General features: G+C 37.1%; 1 protein-coding gene across 4 annotated transcripts in view; it reads left to right on the forward strand.

Moving 5' to 3' along the window:
- Nucleotides 1-9,307: 9,307 nt before the first annotated feature.
- LOC136258726 (1-phosphatidylinositol 4,5-bisphosphate phosphodiesterase beta-1-like) overlaps nt 9,308-23,972 on the forward strand; it is a 160,676-nt gene continuing 146,011 nt past the window's right edge. For 2 of the 4 annotated variants that reach the window (XM_066052073.1, XM_066052097.1), the window contains exons 1-2: nt 9,308-9,549; nt 18,806-18,889. In XM_066052073.1, coding sequence (XP_065908145.1) covers nt 9,445-9,549; nt 18,806-18,889 — 189 coding nt within the window. In that variant the 5' untranslated portion in view covers nt 9,308-9,444. The remainder of the gene's footprint in view (nt 9,550-18,805; nt 18,890-23,972) is intronic. The other 2 variants (XM_066052080.1, XM_066052089.1) reach the window with 2 other exon arrangements.

Consider the following 23,972-nt stretch of genomic DNA (forward strand, 5'->3'; position numbering starts at 1 on the left):
AGGCATGCTTATAAAGAATGTGGTGGTTAATCTTGTATTTGCTTGGGCGACTTGTCACCTGCTCTGGGCTATTAGCCTGCAATATGCTTGGAAGGACATATGACCAAAAGTGAGATTTGCAATGCTTGAAGTCTTTCTGCTAGCAGGTTTCTAACCAGAGACCTACTAGCAGACCTCTAACTACTTTAAGGAGCTCCTCTTAGCAATTTTTATTTAAAGACCTCATTATCTTACAATTATCAAAGCATACCATGCATACCATTATCTAACACTGGTCAGGATGAGAGAGGTTCCATTGTAATTTCACTACAAAAGTAGCATCAGCAGAATAAAAATAAATTGCAGTCACTTAATTAAACATAAAATCCATTGCTGAGTAGCTAGATTTTTCTTCTGCACAGGATATACAGAAAAACAGCAAGTAAAAATGTATGGTAATTCTGATTATCTTTGGGTATGATCTAAATAAACACTTGCATCCTTTTGGTGTACTAAAGAAAGAAATCAAAAGAACGCTTTTTACTGTAAAATTGGGCTGTCATGGTTTTTGTAGATCTAATCACACAGTTAGCTACAGTAGCTATTTGTAATTATATAAAATTCTTTTCATTAGGAATTGAAGCAATTGACTACTCCTGCACATCAACAGTGAGATATTTATGGGATATGTTTTATCAACAGAATATTTACTACTTCTATGTGCAGCATGAGTATTATCCATATAAATATTAATTCATTTTCATCAACAATAGCATTGAACTCTTGCAGATTTGTACTGTACATTATGTATACTAATTTTTTTAACTTAATATATTTTGTATACGATGGGTGTAAAACAATTGAAAAACAGTGTAACTGACTTTGTAGGCTACCAGAAATAACGAATTCATTCAAAAGAGGTAGGAGGCATGTCCATACTTATGTGAATGAAAATGAAGGGCAGCATCTTTTATTATTTACTCATTGATAATAGCACTAGCATTAATATAATGTTATATACCACTTTGACACCTCAGATCAAAGGAAACCACAAGGCCATATTTCATGTATTGCCCTGACCACAGGGCGATATCATGATATAGCCCTGACCACAACTGCCTTTGATGCTGAGGCAGTTACAAAGCATCGGTTCCCTTTGATTTATATAGAGCTGCTTAAAGTTTTGCACTGGGGGTTTGAGTTTAACATACTGGTTTAGTTGCTAGGTATTGTTTTGAAGGAAAAAGAATTGAGTGAGTCAGCATTGCATAGTTCAGTTACTAGGCATCACTAAATAATTATTTTTGAATGTGGGGATTGTTTTTCTACACAGTACATTTCAACTGCATGAAGAGATGCCTCAGACATTCCCAACTTATATGCCTAAGTACATATCTTAGCACCTTGGGTTACTATAGGCATCCACAAAGTAGTTATTTGGTTTAAAATGGTATCACTACAACCAGTGAAGCCCACAATCATTTCTTTTTGCACCCAGAATTTAAACCCACAATTAATGTTTGCTAACTTCTATATAAAAGTGATTTGGTGAATGCAGGTTTGTCTTCCTTCATCTATTAGATGAGCATACCGGAGTGGTATGTATTACTTATACTATATAACTATATGTATACTTAAAAATTATACTATATGTATAACTATATATACATGGTTGATTATAATTGCCTATTAAGATAGTATTAACTACATGGACGCCTGATTTTTAGAAGTAGCATAACATCAACTTATATTTTGTATACAAAGGTTGTTTTCTTATGAAATGTATATTTCCCCTAGAAGTGTCCATCATATTTCTCAAGAAATGAAGCCTTTGCTTAGAACTTTGTAGCAGTGTTCACTTTGTTATCTTAGACTTTGCTAATGCCTTTGACTCTGTCCCTCATGAACACCTTCTTGTTTAACTGCAATGCCTTGGTAATGATGGTAAACTGCTACAGTGGATACGTTCTTTTCTTACTCATAGATTACAATGCATTGTTGTGAATAGTATGTATTCGGATTGGTTGAGGGTTAGATCAGGAGTTCCACAAGGGTCTGTATTAGGTCCCTCGTTATTCTTACTTTATATCAATGATCTACACAGTGGTGTTAAGCACTCAATGTTAAAACTATATGCTGATGATGTTACACTCTATAGAGATATTAAGTGTGAAACTGATTGTCAACCAGTGGCGTAGCTACCATTGAGGCAACTGAGGCAGTTGCCTTGGTAAAAAATGTTCAACTGGACAGGCTGATCATGAGCAGGCCTGAGTTTTGGCACCCCGAATTTTCTACTCACACGTTACTAGATACTACTGAGACAGCATTACTGTACCACACACAATAGTATCTATGGCTGTAGTACTAAGCAGGGCCAGAACCCATGGTGACCGGCACCGTCCGGCATTGGATGGATCACTTTCAGCTATAAAAAGATCGAGATACTCTAATAGAGCAGTCATCGTAATAATTATACTCTAATAGAACATTCAGTACAGATTATAGCCACTGTTCTCATTACACTGCTTGGTCTACATTAATGTTAATCAATTGATCATACATATCATGTATTAGCAATTAAAAAAATAGCTTCCACATGCCATTTCAAAGCATATATTTCCAAAATTTTCCTCAATTAAGGGAGCATGCCCCTATAGTTCCTAGCTTGACATGCTTAGCACATGCAGTTGAACATCACATCAAAGAGATAATCTCTGACTTAAAACATCATATCAGGTCAATGCTGAAAAAGTAGTGTGCATGACTATGACCTCCATTGCAGTCCATGATGGCCTGATCACTCAAAATATCTCCGGAGTAGTCTAATTCAGTTTTTGTGTTGAGTGCAATTAATAATTGAAGCATTGTATGCGTGTAGTATTAACTAAGCTGGAACATTACTTATGGCATGTAGAAAATGCTCAGAGTCTTCTGAAACAATTTCTTCCATTCAACCAGAGAGTCAACCTGCAAATGCTGTACCACCCAATCTGGAAAGTGTGTGTGAATGAGTTGAGTTAGAAGCTGACCCTCTCAATTATTTCAATGTATAAACTTTGTCTCCGTAAAACATTTTTCCTGGCTACACCACTGTCAACTATTACAAGATGACCTTGATCATATTTGCGACTGAATTTTGGAAAATCACCCATATGGGCACGTGTGAAATAATTAGAATTTTCATGTTTAGTGGGTTGCTAATAAGAGTAGGGAACAGTTTTGAAAACATTTCAAGAATTTTCTTGTAATTTAAGGTATTGAGAGGATGGCTTAAAACCATAAACAAGTAGATTTGCACTATAAAGTTTGTGATTTGATCATTAAATATTTTAGGTGTCAAATGCCCCATACGGGTGATTTTCCAAAATTCGGTCACATTTGTGTTGGACTAAGAAATGGAAACTCCTTTTGAATGCTTCTAAATGTGAGGCCTTTCATATTTCCAACAAACATAAGAAAATACCTTTTGACTATGTTGTTAACAGTTCTTGGAAGTCCACTGTCAAATACTTTGGGGTCATGTTCCATTTGAATTTATCATGGTCTGAGCAGTGTACATTTGTATCAACCAAAACTAGCAAGTTGTTAAATTTCCTTAGACACAGCCTACGGGGTGCTACTTCTGAAGCCAAGTCTATAGCTTACAAGTATCTTGTGTGTCCATCTTTAGAGTATGCTTGTACAGTGTGGACCCTCACACTACCTCAGACAAGGCCACACTAAAAACTGTTCAATGGTGTGCAGCTTGATGGGCATGTGGGAGTTGTTGGTCTCCCTCGACAAATCGATGGAGCAAATCTTCAGGTGTTTGCCTTCAACAACTACAATGGTCTACCTTGCATCATGTAGAAATTACTTGAGTGTATCGAAGATGCATGACATCATGCATGATCAATACAGTTCTTTGAAACTTGTGGACTACCATACTTTCAACTCCTCCTGCGATCGTGCTCATTCCATATGTCTTGTTCCACCACAATCTACAATAAATTCTTACAGACATTCTTTTTTGTGAACACAATATTCTTGTGGAACACTGTTCCGGCTACTGTTTTGATGCTCAGTCCTCTGAAATTTTGTCCTGCTGTGTATCAGTTTGTTAACTTCAGTAATTGTAATTTGTTCGATAATCATAATTTGTTTTCGTAACTGTAACTGTACTGTTGATATTTAGATATTCATTGTGTTTTGTGTCTTGGGAAGCACCCTTGTACAAGCTTAGCCTTTTGGTGCCACCCTGTCTTTTGACAAATCAGATAAATACTAATTAGTACTAAGGGTTAGGCACATTAAAGTTTTCAGCAAAACACTAGTTTGTATGAATATATGGAATAGGCTATACTGTTTGCTAGGATAACAATTTGTATATATTAAATAACAAAAGATGACAGTTCCCCATTGAAACTATAATGTAATTATAGCACAAAGAGCAACACTAAGTACTTGGAAAGTCCACAGAATTCTTAATAGGGACTTCAGAAAGTCAGTATGAATGTACAGTAATGCACATATGAAAAGGCCCTTGTAATTCTACATATATGTAGGAGGATCTACACAAGAACAGTCATTATAAGACTATAGAATGCAGTGAAGACTTCTAATAGAATGTTCTAGAACAGTTTTTTTTTTACTATTTAAGTGTATGCATATCTGATCATGAATTTGGTGGTGATTATGTGAAAGTCTGTGAGATAGCTGACTACATTTGTCCAAGTTCACAACTATATAAAACATTTGAAGTAGGTTTTTTAATATCAGTTTTTACATCCAAATATATACAACCCTTTCCCTCAAGAAAGCAAATAAATAGGATTTCTCTTGAAGTCAGCTCTTTCAGCGTACTTCACTCATCAATATAGTATACCAATATAATGTACTTTGAAGTCAGTATTGAACAATGTACACAATAGCTATAGGCTTGAGTCAAATATTCTCAAAATTTTGCCCAAAATGCGTACTGGAATTTCCCAAAATTATCATCTAATATGCTCTTCAGTGTTCCCATTGCATTTGTGCTCCTAGATTAGCAACATTATCTTGGAGCATTTTAATCAGTGAATGTTCTAGTACAGTATTTCATCACAAAGTGGCTGTTCTATTAGAGAGTATTGATCTAAGGAGCTATGTACAATGCATTTAAGTGCTCTATTGCAGTTTTCCACTGACAAATGCTCTATTGTAGGGAGTGTCGATCTATCTTCATGAAATTAAGGTCCATAGTTTGAAATATCCACCTAATGTGCTAGCATTATGCTGGCATAACACTCCAGCCTAATATGCTTTTTACTATGCTGGCATATTTTACGCCACGGGCTAGCAGTTTATCTAATATTGGGAATACCAGGAAGACTCTGACTTAACCTTGTTCCCAAATGGGAAATCAACAGTAAAAATTTAGCTAGCTGATTACATGTATGGATTGTAAAAGTACATGCACTGTATAATGAGCATCTTATAAGCATTTACAATGAGCCATATGACGTCAATATAAATTTTAAGTTTTCATACAAGTGATAAAGGTATTGAGTATATTGGTATATTTAGGTTATGTGTATTGAGCGATATTATGATTGAGTGGTAAAGTATCTATTGTGCATGCTCATAATACTTTAAATTGATCAACTGTTTATTTGCTTTCTTAATGGGGAGGAGTTGTACTTATTTTATTTGGATGCAGAAGAGGATGGTCACACATAATAGTAGGCCTACTACTATGTGTAATTACACAATACATGGTGCCTATCATTATTATGAAGTTCTTTGTCACATTCACAAAAAGTATACATAATGTAGCGTTTGTTCATCTTGGTTATGTGTTGAACAGCTGATCATGCATGGTGAAGGGCATAATTTATCAATATCAATTTGCACATTAGAATACTTTATAGATGTCGGGGTTGAATGGGTTGAACTTTTCTTTGAGATCACAAGATGTTTGACCAACCTCCTCTGATTTGGATGATACTGAACTTTTTAAAATTCCACTATTCCACTATTCCAGTAGTCCATTCCACTGTTTATACACTCGCCTTCTCAATGGTGTGCAGAGTCAGTGTATAGTTAACTCCGATCCCATACCACATGTAAATGTCAGTAGGACTTTGATGCAAATTAATTTGTATAGCGGGCTGCTTGCTTCAAAGGATTCCTCTCAAATGGATTCCCCTATATGAATGTACTAGCATTGCTACAAGTTTTACAAGCAGTTAGCCTAAAAAGGGATATAGTTTTGCCAACAGAAAAAGATACTTACAGAGTGTATTTTCTGCCAGTTGAATGAAGTGAATTAGGTGGCAAATAGCTTCCTTCCGGCTTTTGATGGTTATGCATGTGCTTATCACATGCGGGATAGACAACAGTATTAAAGGGCTTGAGGTGTGAAATTATGTCAATTCTGCATTTTCTCGAGCACTCCCCCTACTTGTGTTTATGGATGTGAGTGGTGATACTGATGTGGATTCCTTAACTGTGTTGCAGACCATGAATGGTAGGAGAAAAGAGCTGGAACTTATGCACTCATTCACATTTGTTTTTATTTTGTTTATTTCCCTGTGTGGTGTTTATTAGCTGAGGGTAGTATGCACTTGGTTTATTCTGACAAGCATAAAAAAGCCTGTTGAGTTTTTCCCTTAGATCTGTTTGGGAACAGCAGGTCTAGAATAGTGCACTGTGCAGCCCCCCGCCCTCTTAGTAGATTTTTATTTAAGTGTGCATATTTTTCATGTAGTATTAGATAGTTATTGTATAGTGTAGTCTCTGTGTGTTATGTTTGCTGTAGTTAGTTATAGATTGTATGCTGTTTGTGCTAGTTTACAAATTTATTGAGTATGGATAGCTGCCCTAGCCTGTGCAGCTATACAGTCCATGAAATCATAGAGTATGCACAGTAAAAACAAACTAGTGAAGGTAACTACTAAATGTAACGATTCAAGTGAACGTCACTACTAATGTCTGCGACAATACTCACTACTTTTGTGTAGTGATGTTCACTGCTAATTTTGTAGTGACCTCACTACCAGTGTTTATTCTAGGATTTCTCTTTGGGGGGAATCAAGAATTTGGGAGGTGACCAGGTGAAAGTCTATATAGCAGCTAGCTACACATATCCAATTCAAGTTTACAACCTGTGATTTACGTACCAGGTTAAGCCAGATTCTAAGGCTGGTAGAGTAGCTACTAGAGTTTCATACATCAGTCAGATGTTGCTGCTATATAGGACCATTCTCAAAACAAGGATTATTTTAAGATCAAGCTATTTGAGATTAAATGTGATGGTAGTTTGCTGGTTGTGCATGCTATTTGAAGGTAAACTGGCTTTTAAAATAATTAAGATTAGACTTACTGAGATTGAATTTAAGGTACAGTTTTGAAAGTTGAGTGAGCTCTTTTGAAAACAAGCTTATTTTAAGAAACAGGGTAAATACAGGCTCTGCAAATGTCAAATAGTTTACTGTGTAGGTATTTTTGAGAGTTTATACATATACCCTTTGAAATTCTATTTTTAAGGTAGTGTATGCAATTTTTTACCTCAAAAAATTTTACAGATTAGACTGTCTGAGAATGAATCTGGAGGCATTTTTGACAGTTTTGTGTGCAATTTCAAAATCAGTATACAGTGTAGTTGTCACTCAAACTTTTAGGGGGGAGTCTGAGATTTTAGGGGGGAAGTTCCCCCCCTAACAGCCCTAGAATAAACACTGCTCACTACCATGTAGTGATGTTCACTAGAATGTAGTGATGGTCACTACAAAAGAGTAGTGAAGGTCACTACAAAAGCAGTGAATGTCATTACATGAAAATGGGGAGTATTGTCACGGTGGCAGAAATTAGTAGTGACTGTTGAAATTCACTGCAAATTTTTTTACAGTGTGATTGAGATGGGGTGAAGGACACAAAATAAGAAAGGAGGACCTGGGTCAGTGGGGGGGGATCACATAGCTGCAGTGGACATCCTGGACTCAGCAACCACAAGGTCCACAGGAGAAGAATGTAAGGTAGGGTGTCCAGAACTTGACCTAGATGATGATCTCAACAGTGAAATGCTTGTGGCAAGGGCCACATGGGTCCCGGAGTGGTTGCTCTCAGTTGAAGGAGTGTGTTTGTTCCACTTCTGTGCATTTCAAACAAACAACATACACCTATAAAGCCGCTCTATTATATCAATAACCATCTTCTCCATTGGGCCAGGTCTGTTAAGTACTTAGGGGTTATTGTAGACACCAAACTTTCATGGAATAGCAATGTTTCACATGTTTCCAAGAAAGCTACTAGAGTATTAAATCTCCTACGCCGTCATATGCTCACCTGTAAAGCTTCTTCAAAACAAAAGGCCTTTAGGTCACTTGTGATTCCTATTCTGGATTATGCAAGTACTGTGTGGAATCCACACACTCATAAAAACTCCATTGCCCTTGAGCGAGTACAAAACCGTGGTTCTCGCTGGATTTGTGGCAGCAGATTTTGTCCTAGGACCTATAAATGGTCTAAATCATCTAAGGAATGCTGTACAGAGCTATCATGGCCATCTCTTTCCACCCGACGTAAATATCTGTCATTGACAATTATCTATGATATTCTTCACCATCATATATCTCTAAAGTTTAGCGATTACTTCACTTTTTCTTCTGCTGCCTCTACCAGATCACACTCATTGTCTATTCTATGCAAGCAGTTCTCCATAAACTCTTACCGTTACTCCTTTTTTGTGAACAGTGTTTTTTGGTGGAACTCCATCCCATTTGACATTCTGTCAACTACACGCCGCACTACTTTTAGGCAAATGTTATACAATTTTCTTTTAGTTTCTGATTAAGTCATGTGTGTTTTTAATGTAGGCTTTTATTTCAATGTACTGTAATTGTCTTTGTAATGTATCCTTAGTTGTTTGGTTTTGTATTGTATTGTTTTTGTAGGTGGTATTCATATAGGCATATTTGCCTTTTGTATTCACCTTACCTTTTGGTTAAACTAATAAAAAAATTAAAATATATATATATATATAAAAATAATAATAATAAAAAAATAAAAAAAACACTGCCACTTAAGTACAACTGATAAATGTGCAAGATTACAAGATATTTATACACAAACGGTTGCTAATAAAAAATGACCTAAGTGAGGTGTTCTGTTGGTGCTGCTACAAGCTTAGACAACAGTGTATAGCCAGCTCAGTATGGAAGAGTAAGAGGTGTTCCTTCAGATGGACGAAAGATTGGCAACTGAGACGCTTGAACTCAACAGAGGCAGCTTTACCCATCCCACCAGGTGATCGATTGGAAAATTTCAAAGTGCGCTAACATCTTGACAGTCACTGCCAGGATTAAGCGCATCTTAATTATCCCACACCTCACCTATGATCTCACAAGTCAAATTAGGAATCTAAGATGAACGCGATGACTACACAATGGGCACACTTTACCGGAGTTTGACGATATAAGATCATCGCGGTCACGCAAGGTCTAGATGGCGAGTAAAACAGGTTTCAGTAACAGGCGACGAGCACTTAAACCGGTTGTTCCTGAAATACTCACAGCTGGAACACCACTTTGGAAATGGGCCAGGGATGGAGTGAGTTCACACTATGGCAGTATGGGTGTATCTAGTGAAGCCTCCAGACATTGTCAGTTGCACAACCCGCCCGGCGCATTGTATATATACAGTCGATTGCAGAATTCTTGAAAAAGTATGCCGTACCGTGAGTGTTTCCGTAAGCCTCCTTGTGAGTAAAATTTTATTGTCCTTGCCACGGATTCAACAGCAATTGAACCACACTAATCTTTTTCCTCAATCCGGCTGATCCGGCGTCACTACAAATAGTTTTCTAGCCCACGGAATGTTTACGGCACGGGAAGAGATATTTCAACAATTCTGCAATCGGTGCCGGTTTCAAAGCCAGCGTACTGTGGAACCTATATTTTAAGGGACATTGTGGGCCAAGTTAATTTTGATGAAATTTTACTTTCTCAGAGGTAAAATATTAGTAAAGGCCTATAGCTAGGGACCACAGAAACTGTCCTTGATAAGGAGATTAAACGTATACTGAGTGTCCTTTACAGGGAGCTTGAGGGTCCTATAAGAGATCTAGAGGTTCCACTACCCATATTAGCTATTCAAGATTGCACCATCATAAAGCATTAAGTTTCTTGCTCAGATTTTTGAAAAAAATTGTTATGAATTATGAGCCAAACAATCATGTGTGATCATAATGCACAGGTGTTAGCTATTAAATATGAAGTTGCTATTGTTCTGGCAGCTGGAAATGTTTTGCCAGGGCTATCATTCTGACAGTCCACTAGATTTCTCTCACTATGCTTTCGCTATGCTGAACTTGACAAAAAGTGTATGTATGACGTGAGGTTGAGAGGGGTACTTTATCTCCTTTAGTGTTCTCCTGCTGTGGTGGAATGGGACCGGCAGCAACTGTAGTTTACAAACGACTTACTATGCTTATTTCCGAAAAATCCTTACAGTTAGACATTATTCTGGATTAGGTGTAGGCTGTCCTATTCCTTACTTCGTTTAGCAATAATGTGTTTACGAGGGTCTAGATCTTACCATCTTCGACATCATAATTTGCTTGATCCGGCAATTGACTTGGCCTGCTCTAACAGTTTGGAACCTGAATAGCTAGCTAATTATGTGATGTGTATATGTTTTTATTTTATTTATAAATTACAGTGCTTGGCCAGAAATAAACTATCAAACACATACACAAGCTAGGGGTTGACACGCGTTTAGTAGTATGCCCCGTGTATTCGACTTTAGGGCTCGCAACCAGTAGTTTGCCTCAGGTCTTGTACTTTAGGGCACACAACCAGTAGTTTGCCTCGGGTCTTGTACTTTAGGGCACACGACCAGTAGTTTGCCTCAGGTCTTGTACTTTAGGGCACGCGACCAGTAGTTTGCCTCGGGTCTTGTACTTTAGGGCACGTAACAAGTAGTTCACAGGAAAACCGAAGGTTAAGGTTAGGGTTACAGTCGGGTTCAGCTTTGGTTTCTTCTTCACCTTTGTCTTCAATATATATAGAAGTTACTCCACTTGGGCAAATATAAGGTAGAAACTAAGGGAGGTGGGTAGCTGGAAGCCACATAGCACAGTGGCTACGACTGAATCATTAGACTGATCTTGGTATGTGGGAGTGTCAAAATACCGTATATAAAAACTTTGGCAGTAAAAAAAACTTTGTATTTGACATACAATCGTCAAAGTTTTATCTGCCAATTATTTTTAGCAATCACATGAGCAGAAATTATGAGTATCAAAGTATCTTGACAGGTATCATGCAAGTGTTCCCATTGATTGTTGTGACGTTCATCACCCCACTAAAGTTCATGAAAATTCAAGCATTCCTCTGGACATTACAAGAACTAGCGAACGATGCTTAAACTTGTACGTATACCTACCACTCAAACGCAACGTCGCTATGTGCAAGTGATTAAAAGACTTGCAAATTAAGGGGTGTGGCAGCTGTTTCCATCGTGAATCATCATCCCCGAAGTCATCCCTCAATGTAAGGGATATAGACTCATAATCAAAAAGGTTGCCACGCCCCTTAATTGGCGAGTTGTTTAATCACTTGCACTCGCATGTAGCGAAGTTGCATTCAAGCGGTACAGTATGTGGTAGTTATCACAGATCATAAAATTTAAGGTGAAGATCCATTCGCCAAAGTTTTTTTTGCCAATTTTGTAATAGTGGCCAAACCTTTTCTGCCAAAGTTTTTTACTGTACGATATGTGGTAGGTACTAGCATGTTCCGTAGATTAATTGCTGATCTAAGGGAAAAAAGACAATGAAGTGGATATGGTTGTGCCAGTATATATTGTTTTAAAAACTAGAATGGCTATTTGACCGGCAGTCCATCCATTTTACTCAACTATCAAGCACTCAGGGAGAAATATATGTGTAAGACTTGCAAGTCTTCAAGCAAGATTCTTGCACGGAACATGTCCCTTTTCTTGCAACATTCTTGAAAGTCTTGCAAGATTCTTGCAAGGAAAATGCAAATGTAGCTTACAAATAACTTGCAAGATCCTTGCAACTTTTCACACTAGTTGTGTGAAGGTAAGTCATGGTGAGTTCGAGGCGAGCTATGGGTTGGAGAGTGCAAAGCGCTTGTCCCGGCAAAGCCGGGCCAACACCAAGTCACCATAAATTTATCTTCATACAGACAATGAGAGATATCATTATGCTTAACAAGCAAACCTCGGTTAAGGTTAGGGTCAGGTTAAGGTAGAAACTAGGAGAGGTGGTTAGCTCACAGCACTGTGGAACAAGGTCATGCATACGGGTTATAGTGTGAGTATAGTGCCGAGATTGGAATTCAGAACCAGTTGTGGTTATCTCTGTTTTTGTTTTTTTTCTGACTTTTATGTTGTGTATATTAGGATCATAGAGGCTTCCTACAGAAAAAAATCTTGACTGGAAAAAGTACCTTCATAGCACCTTCATAGTATTGGTTAGGTGTGATCAAGCCCAAGACAGCCCTGATACACTTTCAATAAGTTGCTATGAAATTATGGAATTTTCTACTGACTGACTAACTAACTGCCTACCTACTTGCCTGATGTCTTCAGAAAAGCATAACTCAATAACAGATAAGGATATGGCACTGTTACCACACAGCCTCATAGAAGTTTTGTGCTCCTTTACACCTTCGGTGCTTAAGAGCTTTTTACAGTTGACAATAGCTATTTTTATCATCTGATCAAGGTAAATTTCAATGCTCAAAATTCTTGTTCCCAGTTGCAAATGTGTCAACTATAACTATACAAACAGCTTACATGAACCTAAAGAATATAAAATGTCCAGTTCCAGAGATGCACACACATTGTAGCTTGCAAGGACTGGTTATTATTTAGCCAGATGGTCTGGTTATATTGGTATGATTACCACAGATAAATGATTTGGTATAATTTGCTCCTTAGCATAACTTGAGCGATGATCCATTCAGTGTTGAGGGTAATGCATCACGCAATATTATTACTCTTTGTGGTAACTATGTACAGTACTGCTCAAACGCAACATCGTCTCTCGAGAGGGTGAGTGATAAAATAACTCTCTAATTAAAGGGTGTGGCACCCGTTTCGCTCACGAGTATTCATCTCAAACAAAACGGGATGAATACTTGCAAGTGAAAAGGGTGCCGCACCCTTTAATTAGTGAGTTTTTTAATCACTCACACTCTATCGAGACAAAGTTTCAGTTGAGCGGTACCATAATATAATGAAATATGCTGTAATATAACCCAAGTTACTTTACTTGCAAGTGTAATGTGTTACCTTAGTAATAAAGGTACTATAACGACTTTAATTTTATTATATACTGCAAGTAACGAATACCACTGGTGAGGTTGTTATTATGGCGTAAAATGGTGGCCGTGTGCTGCTTTGTTTTGCCTCCAGCCTTGCAACTGTCTGCAGACTTAGAAGTTACTATCTCATTACTAATCCACTGAGTAACGTCTTGCTACTGTACAATGAAGTAACGAAGCTTACCTCAAACTAATGAATGAAGTTTTATTGACCAGAAAATACTGTTACTTTTTCTTGAACGCAGGATTTACACATTGTCCAACAGCACGATGATAAGGTGGTAGTTGCGCACGTAACAGCTTAAGGTTGTGCACACAAAGTAGTGTATTATAGTTGCTACATTTTATGAGTAATATGTACGTAAATGTAACCACATAGTTGCAAGTAATAGTAATATGTAATGAGTTACTTTTAAAAGTAACTATCCCAACAATGGATCCATTTATAAAGCATTCAATGTATGTATGCATGCATTGGTGGAGATGCGTTGACCATAATATATTTAGCTATACTCATATACTGTAGACAATATTATTAGAAAAAAAATCAGTATTTCAGCAAACTAAACCATTTTGTTTGATACAATTTGTAACTGTTGTTAGTGACTGACAACAATATAATTAGACACTTTGAAGAAATCTTTGTTATCTCTTAGTCTACTGGTCTATTTGTTTATTAACAAGTATTTGTGAATAAACATCAATTAGAAAGTGAACCAAGATAACCTCTCTAAAATGAGAAACATTCCCTATTCCATACATGCATGGTGAACTGGTCACCCTTTAATGACATTCATTTCTTAAAGGCATTTCTACTATACTATACAAGGAGCTCATAAGCACCACAAGGTGCATTCAGCACTTATAAGTTCCTGATAGTACTGTACAGAGCATCATAAACTTCAATATGAATCGGTATTCATAAGTCTGTGGTATTTGATTAAATTTAAGTTCCATCAGGATAGTTGCTAATAATTTCAAGCAATTTCATGATCATACGAAGCTTTTACACTGATAATTATACTACAATCCCAATTGTTGTACAAATACTATGTTTGTTTCTGATCTAAATAATGAGTATAGCAAGTGGGTTCATGGCAAAAATATGTTTTTATTGATGTCACTATCTGTAGGATATCCTTAGTTCAGGATATCCGGAAAGTAAAGTTACTGTCCATTTCAGCTCTAATTCACACCATTGAATTCAGCACATTTTTCTGCATATAATTTGCGGTCAGTATGCATTGGCATGTTTTAAATTACATCATCTGTTGCTATGGTAACCAGCGATCTTTTGTTGTAAAGCAGATAAAAGATCAATGGACGATATCCGCAATGACAAAATTTGATGTCATAATTGACAAAATGGACGTGTTAGTGTGGGTGGGGGCTTAAGAGATTTTAGCACACAGTATTCGAAATGAATGTTGTCTGTAGTTTTCTAAACTTGGAACCATGAGATGATAAAGGTAAGAAGTAGTACACGTACCGTGACGATTGCAAAACACATTCCAACAAGGAAAGCAGACCGAATTTTTTAAATTCAGACACAACTAGGCTTATCTGTATTGCATTATATACTATATGCCTCACCTTTTCCCTTTTTCGAATTTATAAACGCTATCATAGGGAAACACTACCTCACCCAATACCTCCCTGTACAAAGTCCCCACACTAGCACGGCCATTTTGTTTTGTGACGTCAGAAAACGTCATTGCGGATATCGTCCATTGTAAGTTGTTTGTAAACATTTTTGCTGGGTTGTATACAGTAGTAAAGAATAAATAATTCCTGTAGATTACACAGAGTACCGTATAGTGGGAAATTTTCGAGGGATGAAACTTTTGCAAAAACTGTGCAAAATACAATTTTCACGTTTTTTAATTCACGAAAGTCTAGAAAGCAGGCTATGTGTATAAACTGAAATATTTCACGATTATATTTTCACAAAGCTATCATCACTTGCAAAATTCATGAAAGTTTCGTCCCTCGAAAATTTCTGGCTATACGGTACATGTTTTATGTTTAGGCTGGTTTTCTAATTAATGCACTTATTAGATTTACTTGCTTTTTAAGCACTTTGTGTGTTTGCAATATCATCATGGTTGTATCAGGAGCTTATAAGCGCCGAAGGCATGGTTGGTGAGGTTTCAACACTATTAGTGGTATTACATATAAGGTAATTTTGAATTTCAGTCTGGCACTGTTACCACACAACCTCATGGACGTTTCACACTCCTTTGCACCTTTGGTGCTCATAAACTCCTGATTGTATATACATGAATCCTTAAATGTCTCTTTGAACAAAGTCATGCAAAAACTGCTAGAAGCATTTTTTAGTAAACGGTTTTATAACATTGGTCATGGTGATGTTCTGTATGAAGTTACAAGGATATGTGATAAAGTATGCAGTACAAAGCCATACAACAGAGTGCATTAGCACTTTGATGGTATTGTTGGCATAACTAACTAATTATCATACTATTCATAGGCTACTCAGCTGTCACTGTTTTTTCTGTCCCAGAACCTTTTTGTTTATGATTGGGAAGTTATGCACTTGGAGAAATGTTTAATACTTTACAATGTGGTGTGATTACTTAAACCTAACAGGTGCAATTATGAAATTATCACCTCCAGGGAATTATTTTGTCACAATTGAGAACTACCTGTGTGAAAAGAGAGCTACTAGTTAATCATCTAAACTTTAAATTTTGTGGAAATGTTTCAGTTCCTAACTGAACCATAAACAGTACTACAGCACATAAAGTACAATTTTACAAGTTGTAATATCTGCTACTGCTGAAATTCAAATTCAATAACTTTTTTTTGCCCAGTGTTGCTTCATTCTCTATTGATCTCTATGAAAACAAAATGAAATATATCAAGTATCTGCAGTCGCGTGAATAAAAAAACTTAGACAAAAAAATGGTACTGAATGGAAAAAACCATTACAACTGATCCTGGCCTGGGATCCCTGACTGTATATCTACACCATGATGCAATGCCAATTGCCCCCACCTCTCTTAGTTTTTACCTTAACTGTGAAATCTGTGTAATAACTACTGTACACTGCCAGAAGAAACCAAAGCTGAATCTGACCTTACCCTAATGCTAACTGAGATATTCCTGTTAAACATAATGAGTACTTACACAGTCTGCGTGAGGATAAGTTTTTGGTTAGCTCAAGGCAAACTACACCCTCCAACCCTGGCTTGCATCAAACCTACCTTCATAGGATGGCCAATCATTGAACGCTCCACTGTTCAAACACCGGAAATAACTCCGTATTTTAGTGTCTGACTTCGATTGTTTTAAAAAATTGCAGTGCTTACTAATATTTGTCCAGCACCTGGATGAATGTATTTGATGGTCATCCATTTTTATGCATCAAGCACACTAGTTGTAGAACTGGTACATAGTCAAGCTACTTAAGTTGTGCAATTATCCCTATTTTCAGTCTTTTGCACAAGATGGCATGACATTGCATGTTTTCATGGCTTATGTAGCTCACATCAAACCGGGTCAGAAGATGGTAACCAGCTTCTATAAATTAATGAGTTTTGATGGAATACAACATATAGAATTGGGAACTGGGCAACACAAGTGTGGTGAGAGACCTACATACTAGTGCAAAACATTTGAATGGAAAAAAGTTAGCAAGTGGCGGTATTATTGTCATTGAGATAAAATTTGCATACAAAGATTAATTATGAGTAGTTTTGTACTGTGTGATATGTGGTACATGTCACTAACAGGATAAGTGAAGAAGTACTACATACATCTCTACTGTGCTATAAAACTTGTCATGGTATATTGTAGATTGTTTCTTGATAATATCACTTCCAAGAATCAGTCTAATGTGTTTAATCATCTAAAAAAATTTAATAGACTACTTGAAACAAGTGCAACTCGATAGAGAAATTCTTGGTTGCTTTATAGGTACACTTTAAGTAACTCTTTCATGGAATTTAGAAATGAAATGCTGCTGTAATGTAATAAATGTCATGTCACTTTTTTGTTTGTTTGTTTGTGTAATATGCAAGATATATCACTGTTCCTTATACAATCATTATATGAAGGAGGCTGAAGTGTGTGAAAAGGAACTACAGCTGGTATGTGTATGAGAACAGTGTACATACTTGTGGTTGCCTTCCATTTGTGGTACATTTAATAATGCACTCAAGCCTCTTGATAATCAGACCATTGTGTAGTGTGTAGTTAGTTCACCAGCTTATTTGATAATTCCAAAATGTGTCAATCATTTACAAAATGACTTTCTTAAAAGCGACAATTCACACGGAATTTAATGTACAGATTTGAGTCTGACATATCCTCTCTGTCATGTTTCTGCTATTTCCATATAGCTGGATATTTACGTGGGAGGTTATTTTTATGAAAGTCTCAAAAGTACACTACGTACGAGTTGGATATTTTCATGGATGTATTTTTTGCGATTGTCTTTGCATTGTGCCATAGATATTAGAGACGCATAACCGCCATGAACCATGGTGTACTTATTATTGTTACTGCGCACGTGTCTACTTGGACAATTTTCAATAAAATATATTTTCACAAGATACCTATATATATACCTCACAAAATCCACGAAATTTATATAATATATTATTTACATCCCCGAAAAACAGTTATACGGTATCTAATTTACTTAAGTTAATCCTATTGTGCTACGTACATGGTTTGGATATGGTTTGCATGTTGTCCCCAGATTGATGCTGACAGCACTGCCAAGTATTTTATAGTAATGTGTAAGCAAATTGTGACGTGTGACTCTTCTATTAGAGTATATTTATCTTAAATGTGAACACCAAAAGTTTCCTAAAAACATATCTTAACAATGCTGTCCTATGAGGTCATTGCAAATAAATTGTGTGTGTGTTTTTTAAGCAGTTCACCATTAAATGTACATAGCCTATATTTGATCAATTGATGTTGCCACTAATTATGACCACAGTAGTTCAAATCATTGTCTTTATTGGGCAAGCCCCACACTAGCAAGTCATCAATGTACTGGTCATGTATACAATGCAAAGGAGATACCTTACACATGGTTCCAGTGTGCTTTTAAACAATCTTATGTGGTTGCATAAATTATTGTGCTGTCATAAAGTTCATGAAATGGTTGAAGAGTTAACAACATAGATCACTGCCTTGCCATATTCAGAAATGTGTAGTGGTTCACGGAATGTGTAATGAGCATGTCATGTGATCCTATGTTATGGAAGAATAAATCAAATGTGTACATAGAGTGAATGGACGACATTAAAGAGTGTTATAAATTGCATCAATTGGTCATACGTTAAGGTGTTACATGTAACACTAATGCGTTTCTGAGTTGTAACATTAATTATTTCACTGGCCACGTGAAACCATCAAAGTTTAACAGCTTCACTAGTATCATATACTGCCACTTTGATATACTAACTCAGGCTTGCTCGCTGTTAGCACCTTTTAGTTTGGATGAATTATTATTATTGTTATCATCACTACAGGGGGAGCAAGTGGCAGCAGTACCCCTTATATTCAAAGTTGATCCTGATGGATTTTATTTGTATGCTCGTAGTGACAAGAGCAAGGTACGTATGTGTAGTTATTGTATGTGTTGAAGGAGATTAAAATTTTTTATCCTTACTGTCAGCACTCACTCTATTCACCGTCCCTTAAAAATTAGATGTTGTAAATTAATTAACTGAGAACCCTTGACAGTCCTCATATCGATGACCATTTAAGCATGTGCTTCTGTAGCCTCCATTTGCCTTTTTCTTACAATAATCACACACCCTTACAAGCAATTACATGCTAGTCACATGCTGGTGAAAAGCAATTGTTAAATATGTTATTGTAATATTTCTTCTTTTATTAGAAATTACCTATGGATATAATGTTATTTCATTTCCTTCTGTCTTGTTATATTGTGACCTGCTGAGCAAAATTCCAACTAGTTTGTATTCTTAAAGTTAATGGCAATTTAAGAAGCTTTTGCTCACCGCTGGCTTGTGCTATGCACATTACACATAAAACTTTATACAACTAAGCACACTATGCAAAAACTCACATTACATTTTCCCATTATATTTAGATCAAGTCGTGCGGCCCAAGAAGCCGGCGCTCAACACCTGTGAGTATATTGACAGGAAGAACAAAAATGCAATTTTCACACCTCCGTAGCTCTGTGCTGCCGTGATGAAACAAGACGATGTTTGCTGTGGACACGCCCTCCAACTTCAGCACTCCGCATTCCAAATTTGAGCGAAATCACTTCAAGCGTTCCCGAGATATGCGACTTCAATAATTGGCTTAGTTTCTTCGTTTTTTTCTTCTTATTTTCTTCCTCTTTTTGCACACTTACAAAAACTGCTATAACACGCGAACGCCATATCCGATTGCCTTGAAATTTGGCCACAGAAGGGGGGTATAAAGGCGCATCTCGGTACCAACATTGGCTGGAATACGATAAACAGGCAAAGAGTTATGAGCGATTATTCACGAAAAATAACACCAATATGTTGTCACACCTACAGGGTAAACCGCTTATGAGAAGAAGCTGAAAATCGGTGGGTGAATAGGTTACCTATTGAACCTCAAACCTTTTGTGGTTTGAAAGAAATCGAGCTAAAAACCAGGAAGATACAACGAAAAAACTAACAGTGTGTAACAATTATGCAATCAAGATTAGCTAATAAAAAAATGACTGCTCGCCACGCCTACCAGAAAAGCGGCTAGGGGTAATGCTTTGAAAATTGCTGTACAGATGGAGAAATCATTTTAGAAAGGCTCTTCAATGCTGTAGAAGAATCAGACTAAAGCCACAGAGTTATAACACGAAATCCAGCTTGGTGCAGTAAGTGCGAGATCGAAATACTCTAATAGAGCAGTCATCCTAATAGAGCAGTCACCCTGAAGAGAATTCAAGAGATCAGCTAGAAACAAGTAACCTGTATAGAGATCAGCTACAAACAAGTCACCCTGTAGAGAGATCAGCTACAAACAATTCACCATGTAGAGAGATCAGCTAGAAGAAGTTACCTTGTAGGGAGTTCATGCAACTATGGAAAGAGATAGTTCATTTAGAATAAATCACCTTGTAGAGTTCAGCTACAAAGAAACCACCATGTAAAGAGTTCAGCTACAAACAAATCGCCCTGTAGAGAGATCAATAGAAGAAGTTACCTCGCAGAGAGTTCAGCTACAAAGAAACCATCATGTAGAGAGTTCAGCTACAAACAAATCTCCCTGTAGAGAGATCAGCTAGAAGAAGTTACCCTGCAGAGAGTTCAGCTACAAAGAAACCATCATGTAGAGAGTTCAGCTACAAAAAAATCTCCCTGTAGAGAGATCAGCTAGAAGAAGTTACCTTGTAGAGAGTTCAGCTACAAAGAACCATCATGTAGAGAGTTCAGCTGCAAACAAATCACCTGTAGAGAGTTAAGCTACAAACAATTCACCCTGTAGAGAGATCAGCTAGAAAAATTTACCTTATAGGGAGTTCATGCAACTATGGAAAGGGATAGTTCAGCTAGAAGAAATCACCTTGTAGAGTTCAGCTACAAAGAAACTACCATGTAGACAGTTCAACTACAAACAAATCGCCCTGTAGAGAGATCAATAGAAGAAGTTACCTTGCAGAGAGTTCAGCTACAAAGAAACCATCATGTAGAGAGTTCAGCTGCAAACAAATCACCTGTAGAGAGTTCAGCTACAAACAAATCTCCCTGTAGAGTGATCAGCTAGAAGAAGTTTCCTTGTAGAGAGTTCAGCTACAAATAAATCACCCTATAGAAAGATCAGCTAGAAGGAGTCACTTTGTAGAGAGTTCAGTTACAAAGAAACCACCATGTAGAGAGTTCAGCTACAAACTAGTGACCCTGTAAAGACATCAGCTAGAAGAAGTTACCTTGTAGAGAGCTCAGTTACAAAGAAACCATTCTGTAACGAGCTCAGCTGCAAACAAATCACCCTGTAAAAAAATCAGCTACAAACAAATCACCCTGTAGTAAGATCAGCTAGAAAAGTCACCTTGTAGAGAGTTCAGCTACAAAGAAACCACCATGTAGAGAGTTCAGCTAGAAGAAGTTACCTTGTAGAGAGTTCAGCTGCAAAGAAATCATCATGTAGAGAGTTCAGCTGCAAACAAATCACCTGTAGAGAGTTCAGCTACAAACAAATCTTGCTGTAGAGAGATCAGCTAGAAGAAGTTACCTTGTATATAGTTCAGCTACATACAAATCACCCTCTAGAGAGATCAGCTAGAATAAGTTACTTTGTAGATTGTTCAGCTACAAACAATTCACCCTGTAGAGAGAGCAGCTAGAAGAAGTCACCTTGTAGAGTGTTCATTTACAAAGAAACCACCATGGAGAGTTCTGTAATAAATATATGTATTATATATATATAATTTGTACATTTACTGATAAAATCAGAAATATTTAAAGTACATCTGCTTCATCTTTTCTTCTTCCTGTGGTAAAGAAAAAAAGATAGGTTAAAAAGTCCCAAAGCCGGCCTATGGCTGGCTTTGGGGTATACAAATCTATTCCAAAACAGCCAAGCTGTAAAAAAAAAGTGTGCGGCCCTCAAAAAGGCTATGGTGAAAAAAGATGTGAAATCCACGGTGACGGCCAAGAAATGGCTGTGATGGTAGGTTAATGGTAAAAATTTTAATAACAACAATTCAGGTGAATTTTTGTGCCGCTTGGTCTTGGCACAAAATTCACCTGAATTGTCATTATTAAAATTTTTACCATTAACCTACCATCACAGCCATTTCTTTACCGCCACCTTGGATTTCACATCTTTTTTCACCATAGCCTTTTTGAGGGCCGCACATTTTTTTACAGCTTGGCTGTTTTGGATTAGATTTCATTTCTTTTTGTATTTGTATACCCCAAAGCTGGCCTATGGCCAGCTTTGGGACTTTTTTAACCTATCTTTTTTTTTACCACAGGAAGAAGAAAAGATGAAGTAGATGTACTTTAAATATTTTATTAGTAAATGTACAAATTATAATACATATATTGATTACAGAAACCTCCATGGTGGCTTCTTTGTAACTGAACACTCTACAAGGTGACTTCTTCTAGTAGATGCTCTCTCTACAGGGTGAATTATTTGTAACTGAACGATCTACAAGGTAGCTTCTTCTAGATGCTCTCTCTACAGGGTGATTTGTTTGTAGCTGAATTCTGTACAGGCGATTTGTTTGCAGCTGAGCTCTTTACAGAATGGTTTCTTTGTAGCTGAACTCTCTAGAAGATAACTTCTTCTAACTGATCTTTCTACAGGGCAATTTGTTTGTGGCAGAATTTTATACAGGGTGATTTCTTTGCAGCTGAACTCTCTACATGGTGGTTTCTTTGTAGCTGAACTCTCTACAAGGTAACTTCTTTTAGCTGATCTCTCTACAGGGTGATTTGTTTGTAGCTGAACGATCTACAAAGTAACTTCTTCTAGCTGATTTCTCTACAGGGTGGTTTGTTTGTAGCTGAATTCTGTACAGGTGATTTGTTTGCAGCTGAGCTCTTTACAGAATGGTTTCTTTGTAGCTGAACTCTCTAAAAGGTAACTTCTTCTAACTGATCTTTCTACAGGGCAATTTGTTTGTGGCTGAATTTTCTACAGGGTGATTTCTTTGCAGCTGAACTCTCTACATGGTGGTTTCTTTGTAGCTGAACTATCTACAAGGTAATTTCTTCTAGCTGACCTCTGTACAGGGTGATTTGTTTGTAGCTGAATTCTGTACAGGTGATTTGTTTGCAGCTGAGCTCTTTACAGAATGGTTTCTTTGTAGCTGAACTCTCTACAAGGTAACTTTTCTAGCTGATGTCTCTACAAGGTCACTAGTTTGTAGCTGAACTCTCTACATGATGGTTTCTTTGTAGCTGAACTCTCTACAAGGTAACTTCTTCTAGCTAGTCTCTCTACAGGGAGATTTGTTTGTAGCTGAACTCTCTACATGATGGTTTCTTTGTAGCTGAACTCTCTGCAAGGTAACTTCTTCTATTGATCTCTCCACAGGGCGATTTGTTTGCAGCTGAACTCTCTATATGGTGGTTTCTTTGTAGCTGAACTCTACAAGGTGATTTCTTCTAGCTGATCTCTCTACAGGGTGACTTGTGTGTAGCTGATCTCTATACAGGTTTCTTGTGTCTAGCTGATCTCTTGAATTCTCTTCAGGGTGACTGCTCTATTAGGATGACTGCTCTATTAGAGTATTTCGATCTCGCACTTACTGCACCAAGTTGGATTTCGTGTTATAACTCCGTGGCTTTAAGTCTGATTCTTCTACACCATTGATGAGCCTTTCTAAGATGATTACTCCATCTGTACAACAATTTTTAATGCATTACCCCAAGTGGTTTATCTGGTAGGCATGGCGAGCAGTCGTTTTTTTTATTAGCTAATCTCGATTGCGTAATTGTTACACACTGTTGGTTTTTTCATTGTATCTTCCTGTTTTTTAGCTCGATTTCTTTCAAACCACAAAAGGTTTGAGGTTCAATAGGTAACCTATTCACCCACCGATTTTCAGCTTCTTCTCATAAGCGGTTTACCCTGTAGGTGTGACAACATATTGGTGTTATTTGTCGTGAATAATCGCTCATAACTCTTTGCCTGTTTATCGTATTCCAGCCAAAGTTGGTACCGAGATGCGCCTTTATA

Source organism: Dysidea avara, chromosome 1, assembly GCF_963678975.1.
Source record: "Dysidea avara chromosome 1, odDysAvar1.4, whole genome shotgun sequence".
In the NCBI taxonomy this organism is placed as follows: Eukaryota; Metazoa; Porifera; class Demospongiae; order Dictyoceratida; family Dysideidae; genus Dysidea; species Dysidea avara.